Raw genomic sequence first — 9584 nt, forward strand, 5'->3', positions numbered from 1 at the left:
AAGAAAACAATTTAAGGAGACTTCCATATCTGTCAATTTTCTGTCTGCACGTCGGATATCCAGATTTAAGACCTTCCTGCAAACAAAACAATTTAAGGAAACGAACAAGGTATTCCCATGGAAACACCTGGGTGGATAAGAATGTGAGATGTTGGCACACCCGCCGACAGTCCAACGCCTATTCGCTTTTATTTAGCTTATAAACCATACTTTTTCAATCAACAAACAGTATTTTTTTCTCACACTCAATCAGACAACAGTACTTTCAGTCATGACTTATCAGCCAAACAAGCCAAAACAAACAAAACATCAGCACTCATGAATAAATCAAAAACAATCATGTGGAGTTTGGGCACTGCTGACTTTGGAGGAAGGAACATCCATTTTTCTAGCACATCATGGCGACGAATATCATAATGAATTATTTTATTTCAGGATGAAATAATCCAACACAGATCAACAGGATCTTGTTTCATAAGATATAAGGAAAAAAAGAACAAAAAAAAAGTTTGCATATAGCATGCACTTCAAAATAGACAGCGCAGTAGAACAAGCTTCATGCCCCGTTCCATGCCTACAACGGAAGTGGGCGTCAAGCACCGTGGGTCATTATTCATCTTATTATTGTAGCATCCGAAGAAGGGCGGGCCTGGTACAAGCGGTAGAGTCTTACCGCCTGTGACCGGAAGGTCCTGGGTTCGAGTCGCGGTCTCCTCGCATTGCACAGGCGAGGGTAAGGCTTGCCACTAACATTCTTCCCCAGACCCCGCACAGAACGGGAGCTCTCTACAATGGGTACGCCCTTTTATTATTTAGCATCCGAAGAAACTACACGCTTGATGTTGAATCACGTCCCCCTCGTTCACGCAACAGGGCTAGCCTTGATGTCCCATATCTCCTTGGCATACTGGGCGATGGTGCGATCGCTGCTGAATTTGCCACTCCCAGCTGTGTTCAAGATGGACATCTTGGTCCACTTCTTCTTATCCCTGTCATGTAACCAAGCATTCAGTTTGTGATATGAAACTATCAAAGGCAGAGGGAAAAGAAGAATATCTCGCTTGTGTCGGCGATATGATCACTATATGTGGGGGGAAAAAGGAAATAGAAACAGTAACACTGCTGCATTTAATGGTGACTAGTATGAATATAACACAGTAACTAATATGAAGGCACAAGTAATGGTGACTGCAGAGGACCATGGTTGTTCTGTTCATGAGCTTGCAGGTGAGCTTAATGAGAAAGTATATTGGTAGTGTTCTTACTTGTAGGCTATGTCCACCCGGTCCTGTGCATCAATGTAGCTTGGGAAGTCATAGCCAACAAGGAAATAATCACCACGCCCAAATCCAGAATTCCCTTCAAGGGAATCCAAGAGAGGTTCATAGTCATAGCTACCAAAAGCACCACTCCTTATAAGCTGCTTGGCTTCTTCGAAACGTGGGTCTGGTTTGAACTGTCATATTGTAAGAAATAAGTCAATAATAGCCCATCTACTTATAAGAAATACGATTTGAATAAAAAGTTTAACAGTGAAGTTTAGTTGTAGCTATCTTACCAGGCCATGTTCTCTGTCCTTCCTCAGCCCAGCAATCTGATCAGCTTTGGCACCGAAAAGGAAGAAATTATCTTCTCCTACCTCCTCTCTTATTTCAACATTAGCTCCATCAAGGGTGCCAATGATAACGCAACCATTCAGAGAGAATTTCATGTTGCTTGTTCCACTTGCTTCCATACCAGCAGTACTAATATGCTGTGACAATTCGCTACCAGGAATAAGCACTTCAGCCACTGATACATTGTAATTCGGGATAAAGACAACCTGGCAGGAAAGGGAGAAGAGCACTTTAAATAAATGATATGGACCATCATGTATGTAGTAGTATAGAAAAAGGGTTACTCTTTTTGATGGATCACAAATACAAATTGATGTTTCTGAAGGGTTCTAAGAACAATCTGCCATAATATCTGATAATACACTGAAAAGTTCATACCTTCAGATATTTGTTAACTTCAGGATCATTGTTCACAACAGCACCAACATCATTTACCAATTTCACTATTCTTTTGGCATTAGTGTATGTTGCAAACGCTTTCCCTCCTAGCATGACAGTGCGTGGTGTAACCTTCTGCCTCTCTTCTGCACTCATTTCCTACAAGATTCATATGCCTTTTCAAGACTAGAACAGGGTATATCGAAACATATATGAACTAAAGAATTTAGCTCAATATGGTAAAATCAAAATGGTACAAGCACCACTTCAAGAAAGGATGCAGGCAACTCAAAGAAACATACCTTTAATTTTTTGTATCTGTAAACAGCTCCCAATATGTTTAGGAGCTGTCTCTTGTACTCATGTATGCGCTTAATCTGTATATCGAAAAGGCTAGTTGGATCAATCGTAACACCTGTCACATCCAACACATGTTTGGCTAGGCGCTTCTTGCAAGATAACTTGGCTGCTGCCCACTCAGCATGAAGCTTTTCATCATCTGCAAACTGTTGAAGGTTTTCAGTTATACTGTGATAGAGCAATGACAAGCAGATGCAAGGTTAGAAGCATTCGCACATACTTTGCGAAGTCCAGTAAGCAGATCAAGATTACTTGTCCACTGATCTGACTTTAGCCATTTTGTGACTATTTCACTCAACTCAGGGTTACAAAACCGGAGCCATCTTCGAGGCGTGATTCCATTAGTTTTGTTTTGGAATTTGGTAGGCCATATAGAGACATAATCTGCAAATAGTTCTTGCTTCAAAATGTTGCTATGCAACTCAGCCACTCCATTCACCTGTCAGAAAAAAATGAATACGCTTCAGGACATTAAATAGAGCAGTAGAAAATGGAGAATCTGGAACTACTTGGAGCACATTGAGGTTATGCCAACAATTTATGAATTTTTACATCTTAAATGAATTATAAACATGAAGAGGAGGGCAGCAAATCCAATATAGTAGAGAGCTGATCTTAGTACTTCATATTGCTCATAGTGACATAAACAGCCATAAACATGATCATGGAATCAAAAGGGCTGTATTTACCGTATGAGAAGACACTACACACAAATTTGCCATGCGCACTACAGGCTTCTGGGGATTCGAGCTATCTAAAACTTTCATTGAATCGATCTTTCCCTCCATTTCCTTATGTTTGGAGATTACCAATTCTCTGAACTGCAAACCAGTGGCACAACTTGTGAGCTTGTGCAATGACTGCAGTGCATAGAAAAAGTAAATGTGGCATGAAAATTACCCGCTTGTCAATTTCCTCAATAATTTCCATGTGTCGTGGAAGTAATTTCCTCATGACAATTTGTGACCATTTTTCAAGAGCTTCGGGAAGAACTGTATGATTGGTGTAGGAAATTGTCCTGGACCACAGATTATAATTTTGTAATTAGTTCAAGTAAGAACATCTCTAGAAGTTTGATGGAGCTTAAAATATTGGTCGAAAAAGATTTATAGATCAATTATATAAATTGAACCTCACCTATATGTGATGTCCCAAGCTTCATCCCAACCAAGTCCCTCCTCATCCATAAGTAACCTCATTAGCTCAGGGATGGCAAGAGTAGGGTGGGTGTCATTCAGTTGAACAGCAACTTTAGTAGGGAACTCACTCCACTTCCCTGAAACTCTGTCAGATTTCCTTTCTTTAAATCTGGCAATCATATCCTGGAAATAACCCATTTTCAGTTATGCTCGTCAATAATAGTCACAGAGATATTTTTTAAGATATTGATAAATCTTTAAAAACTAGAACCATAAAAGGCACACTGCAACTAAAAGAAAACAGGATAAATGATCTAAATCTCATTATCCTAGTACAATTTGAAAACAGTTCAGGTGGTGGTGCATATACTAGAGGTAACATGATTGATCCTGATATATTGATGGTTCAAACAATACAAGAAAATTACAACATAGTTTGCAATTATCTCATAGATCATTGCCAAACATATAGAAAAGCACAAGGTGGGCATACATGCCTGGTCCTTTTATTGGAACCTTGCTCAGCTCAAGTGAAATGAATTGATTAACTACCTGAAGTGATGCACTGCAAAGGAAAAACTGCTGCTTCAGCCTTAGAAGCTTTCCTTCTTCTGTAGCATCACCGGGATAAAGAACGGCACATATCTGCAATGTGATACTCAAAGACATAAGTCTCTTTTCTAGATAGAACTAGTACCATGAAGGAATAAGTTACAGGTTTCAGCATGCAATATCATCAGTCAATAAAAATATTCCAGTAAGTAAAGGCATCGCTCTTTATTTAGTCTTTGGAAATGAATCTTATGAATAGCTGATAGTTTCACTCTAGAATGAAATATCACCTGTTGGGCTCTAGCATGAAGTTGGGCAGCTGACTCATATTGACCATCATTGAATTGAAATAAGTTGAAATCTTCAGCAGTAGCTTTTGCTTCCCAAAGACGAAGGCTGATTGCATTTTTTGTCTTGTATCCAGGGATTGGCACATCATATGCTAAAGCCTTCAGGACTTCTCCTCCGATCCATTTCCGACTATCACACGACAAAGAAAGCAATCATATGATGAGTTACATCAAGGCCCTCAAATAACCACCCATAACATGAAATAAATAACAAAAGAAAAAAAAAAGTCAGGGAGAAGGATCTACGAAGATCTAGGTAAGTTAAATGTAATGGATTTATCATTGAAGTATAAGCAAATCCGCCAAACCCAAACTTAGTTTGTGGTTCAGACATTTAAAATTCATATTAGCGAAGCTTTTGGATTACACAAAAAAATAAGGCATCCACATTACACCTCATAGTTGCAGTTTTTTAGTTCTGGAAGCTGGAGGGTAAAAAAGAGATAAATGAATATTTCTTAGAACTAGGAGTTTAGAATGGTTCAACCAAGCTAACGAAGGAATGTGATTCTCTTTTTTATCTAGACTAGAAAGTATGAGAAGCCTTAAAAACTTCAAATTTAACTAAATGCAGCAAAAATAAATTTCGTCAAACAAAAAATGTGTTGTTCATATTATACTCACGAGCCATCAGGCAAAATCTCAACATGGCCGAAAAATCTGACAGGGAACACCACATCATGCCTGGGAATCTCCCAGGGGCTGAATTTCTGAAGGAAAAAAAGGAGAACTTGTTATAGAGGTCTAGAAAAAAATATCAACAGAATTATATGTGCATTTTTGGTTCATACATCAAGCCAATCTTCTGCAATTTCTTCCTGGCCCTCCTTGGCGATGTGTTGTTTGAACAGTCCATATCGGTAACGCAGGCCATAGCCCCAAGCAGGCAAATTCAATGTTGCCATTGAATCCAAAAAGCAAGATGCAAGCCTACCCAAGCCACCATTTCCTAGAGCTGCATCTTTTTCCTGAGAAAAATCAGTTAAATATTAATTTGCATCATAGGAAATTTATAAAATTCCAATTAGAAAGTAAAACTCAGATGCCATGAATCCGCACTTAAGTTCCTTGGCAACATTTAGGTTCATATATAAGTCAATTCTGCCAATCAAGCAGATAAAGAGAAAGCATGTCCTGTGTTGTTGATCCTGAAGCTTTTCAGTTTCAGATAATTCATTCAGCTTAAAACTCATTTTACAGGTTTTCTTCACTTATGGTATGGGTATCACATTTCTCATGGACTAAAGCTACAGAACAGATATTTCGTAGCAATAAATGGGTAAAGTTGGCAAACAAGTTAAGTTTTTGCAGACACGGTTCAGATCTGGAATATGCAAAAGCTCTTCTCCGATCCATGTGAATTTATTCCCTTTTCCTGATTCAGTAAACTACGGAATCAAATCTATGCTATCCAGAGTCCAGACATCTCGGATGTTTCTTAAACAAGTGAGATAAAAGCCGTTAATGCCATCAGACAACGTCGCAGTCAAACAAAGCGCCATCTCATTTAAATAACAGAATTGCTATAAGTCAGTCGGTTGATTTAGCCCCCTGCGACATGCGATTTTGTGGCCGCCAGATCAGGAATCGCACGGTCGCGGTGCTCCGTCAGTTGGTCGCGCGAGACAGGCTGCCGGTCCCCACCACATGCTCGTGCTCCAGCGTTCCAGGTCCCGGTAGTCCAGAATACACACACGTACGTCCGTGGTTGGTCCGTGTACGCCCACGTCTACGCCCGTGTATAGCTCCAGCGGAATACACGTAGTATGTACCGTGTACACCCAGCCCACATGTATATTTGTATTTTTTCTGAAATTTGTGAATAATTTGTGAACAATTTGATGATATTTGTGAACAATTTGATATATATTTCTCTGATATATATTTCTCTGATATCTGAAATCCATAGAGATAATTTGTAAATTTTTCTGAAAAATTTGGCATATATTTGTGTTATTCTCAAATTACACCACTATGTCCATTAAATTACACTGAACAAGTCATTGTAAATATAGTAATAATTTAATGTAAACATAGGTAGAAGACACTGTAAGTGTATGGGAAAAATTCAGTTGATAGCAGGGACAAAAACAACTGAATGTCATGTAGACAGATCCTTAAATAATCAGTGTCAAGTACTACTATAAGATAGCCTTAACAAATCATGCTCCAATTTGTGGGTGGAGGCACTCTTAAGAGAGCTCACCTGTCCCGCGAGGGCCTCGAGCTCGTAGCCGAACTTCTTCACAGCCTCCGCGTAGGCCCCGGTGATGCCGAGGTTGCCGACGGCGTTGGTGAGGGCGCGGCCCTGCAGGTACTCCATGGACAAGTAGTACGTCTGCTTCGGATCCGTCTTGTGGAAATGCAAGTACGTCTCGTTCCATCTCTGTACACGCGCGCGCGCGCGAGGGAAAAGCACACGGATCACACCTCCGCCTCAGTGCGGTGCAGACAGCAGCGAGGAAGGCTAAGGATCGGCTTTTGCGCGCGCGCTCTCACCTGGATGAGGTGGTCGCGGACGCTCTCAGCGGTGGCGTAGAAGGCCTGCTCCGGCCCGAACGCGGTTGGCGAGAAGTGGGGGTTGTACTGCGCGTGGTAGGAGATGTTGCCGGCGATGTCCGCGGGCTTCTCCGCCAACGGGCTCGCGGCCGGCTTCACCTTCTCGGCCGCGCCGCACTTGATCTCCGGCATGGCGGGCACCAGGCTGCGAGCGGTGGGGAATTGCGACGATCAGCTGGCGTGTGAGGAGGAGGCGATAAGGCGTCTCCGGGGCTCGGGCAAAGCACCGAGTGGGAGGGAGGGAGGGAGGGATGGAATGGGAGCGAGCGAGGAGCTCTGGAAGCCCGGGGAGCCCTTTTCTAGGTGACGGGAGGGGTCACGTGAGGAGGGCGATGGATCCGATAAATTGGGCGAGACCATGAATATTTTTGGGAAAATGCAGAAGCGGAGATATTTTAGTTCGTGGAGGAAAGGGACAAAGGCCGGAGAAGATGAATGAGCGCCTCTGATCGTTTCTCCTGCTCTTTTGCTTGACAAGTGTATTTTGGAGGCAACTGCTTCATGTATATTCTTAGAATCAAATATATATGCTGTGGCAGCGATAGAATTCTATGAATTGCCAGCTTGGATTTTCCATTGCAGAAGTTTCTTTTGACAAAGGGGTTTTCATTGCAGAAGCTGAACGAAACTGTGTCATGGTTCTTCTTTTATATTCTTTTACTTTTAACAACAAAAGAATGGTATCGACTCATCGTCCAACAGATCCAACAGATGGGCGAGAGAGGGAGCGGATCCCAGGTCTCTGATGAAAAGATTTAAAAGTGCTGAGAGTTTGTTCCATCCCGTCCCGACGGACAACGTGGTGAACCGACATGCCTGTCAGAGTGTCAGCGGTCGTATGGGGATTAGGCAGCAAAGCGTCCACGCACCCGTCACTATTGGCGATGCGAACCCTCGGACGTGGCCTGTCGTGGCCGCGGGTCACGTCAAGGCGTGCCCGTGCCCCTTCTGGTGTCAGAGGCTTGACCCAGGCCCACACACTTGGACCCATAGTGGTTGGGGGTGGTACGGATCCCTCCGGGCGAGGCGGAGCCCACGCGCCGAGGGGTCGGGCAAGATAGAGCACGTGCCCTCAGGGTCGGGCGAGACGGCTCCCGTACCCTCGGGGTCAGGCGACACGGGGCTCGTGCCCGAGGGGTCTGGCGAGGTGGAAACCATCCCTTCGGGGTCGGTCGAGACTGAAATATGTCCTTGATTATCTAGGCGAGTTGTCGTCTGCGATCCTCAGATCCCTTCTTCGGGTATCCCTAATGCTGATACCCGACAGTAGCCCCCAAGCATGCGGAGGAGTAGGATATTCCTTCATAGGCTTTTTTGGATGGAGGGACTTCGAGGGCTTCGATCTTCTCCTGCCTGCGGGACGCCTTGGTGGGTTACGATCCCTTTCTGTTGCGACCGGACTTCTTTCGAGGGCGTGTAGCTGTGGGATTTCTTTGGGGGCCTAAGAGGATTCTCCTTAATTCTGGCCCCTCTTAGGACCCGATCGATCCGCCGTTGTCTCGCGAGTCCAATTCCCCTCCTAGCCCCTGCGCGTTGCAGGGGTCCGATTGAGGGGTCGTCTCGTCTTGCAATCGTTCTCCCTCAAGTGTTTTTTCAACAAAATGAAGGGGTTGAGCCGCGCCATGTTTTCCTCGATGGACGAACCATGGTGCTTGGCTAGCTGTTAACGGGCTGGTTCGAGTGGGGCCCCGGCGTCCCATTCGCTGGGGTCCGGCATAGGTCAGCTGGTGGCCGACTCCAGATTCCTGACGGCCAGTCCATATAGTTCTTTGGTCCGTTCGTCCGATCCCAAGGGCTCGCTGCCTTTCTTCGAGGAAAAACCATGGACAACGCGCTAGCCAGGACTCGAACGTGGGCTGGGATGCCCATAGCGCTCGTGCGCTTGGGTATTGGTTGCTAGCGGGCCCATCCCTTTCCACCCCTCGCTCGAAAGGTGTCCTAGAGCAGTTGTGAACCCATCGATGGGCCAACCTTCGAACTCGTGAACCATAATGGGCTATGGGAGTGTTTTCAGCCCCGTATCCCTTCCTTACCTGTGGCAATTTTTCGATAAAACGGAGAGGCTGAGTCGTGCCATGTTTTCCTCGATGGACGAATCATGGTGCTCAACGAGCTGTTAACAAGCTAGTCCGAGTGGGGCCTCGGCTTCTTGTTCATGAGGGTCTGGCATGGGTCAGCTGGTGACCGACTCCAAATTCATGGTGGCCAATCCATATAGTTTCTGGGTCCGTTCGACCGGTCCCAAGGGCTCGCTGCCTTTCTTCAAGAAAAAACCATGGACTGTGAACCGACCAAGACTCGAATGTGGGTCGAGATGCCTACAACGCTCGTGCGCCCGGGTACTGGCCGCTAGCGGGCCCATCCCTTTCCACCCCTCACTCTAAAGGTGCCCCGGAGTGGTTGTGAACCCATTGGTGGGCCAACCTTCAAACTCCTAGCCCTAAATGGACCATGGGAGCATTTTTAGCTCCGTATCCCTCCTTACCTGTGGTGGTTCTTGTCCCATCGAATGAGGCAAACCATCATCCGACGCGTCCTTCGAGGGAGCGGCCAGAGGTGGCGTGCACATGTTTCTCATAGAGGCGATGTGACGTGGCACAGCGGGCATGTAAATCTAGGCGGACGGTTCA

The 9584-nt window shown here is 44.7% G+C and overlaps 1 protein-coding gene across 1 annotated transcript; it reads right to left on the bottom strand.

The window, feature by feature from the left end:
- Positions 1–409: 409 nt before the first annotated feature.
- LOC136456853 (alpha-glucan phosphorylase, H isozyme-like) lies at positions 410–7282 on the bottom strand. Its single transcript, XM_066456845.1, has 15 exons — positions 6895–7282; positions 6602–6781; positions 5187–5363; positions 5020–5105; positions 4336–4525; positions 4046–4138; positions 3492–3676; positions 3255–3372; positions 3044–3175; positions 2575–2793; positions 2297–2500; positions 1995–2153; positions 1559–1822; positions 1266–1456; positions 410–989 (listed from the first exon to the last, which is right to left on the bottom strand). Exons 1-15 carry the CDS (start codon positions 7084–7086, stop codon positions 863–865), a joined length of 2517 nt encoding a protein of 838 aa, XP_066312942.1. The 5' UTR covers positions 7087–7282; the 3' UTR covers positions 410–862.
- Positions 7283–9584: the final 2302 nt, after the last annotated feature.

Source organism: Miscanthus floridulus, chromosome 6, assembly GCF_019320115.1.
Source record: "Miscanthus floridulus cultivar M001 chromosome 6, ASM1932011v1, whole genome shotgun sequence".
NCBI classification, from domain to species: domain Eukaryota; kingdom Viridiplantae; phylum Streptophyta; class Magnoliopsida; order Poales; family Poaceae; genus Miscanthus; species Miscanthus floridulus.

Coding starts and splice junctions, on each gene's coding strand:
- LOC136456853 (XM_066456845.1), bottom strand. CDS start 7,086: ATGCCGGAGATCAAGTGCGGCGCGGCCGAGAAGGTGAAGCCGGCCGCG. Junction 2,501..2,574: donor TGCTTACTGGACTTCGCAAA/GTATGTGCGAAT, acceptor AACCTTCAACAG/TTTGCAGATGATGAAAAGCT. Junction 990..1,265: donor CGGGTGGACATAGCCTACAA/GTAAGAACACTA, acceptor GTTACATGACAG/GGATAAGAAGAAGTGGACCA.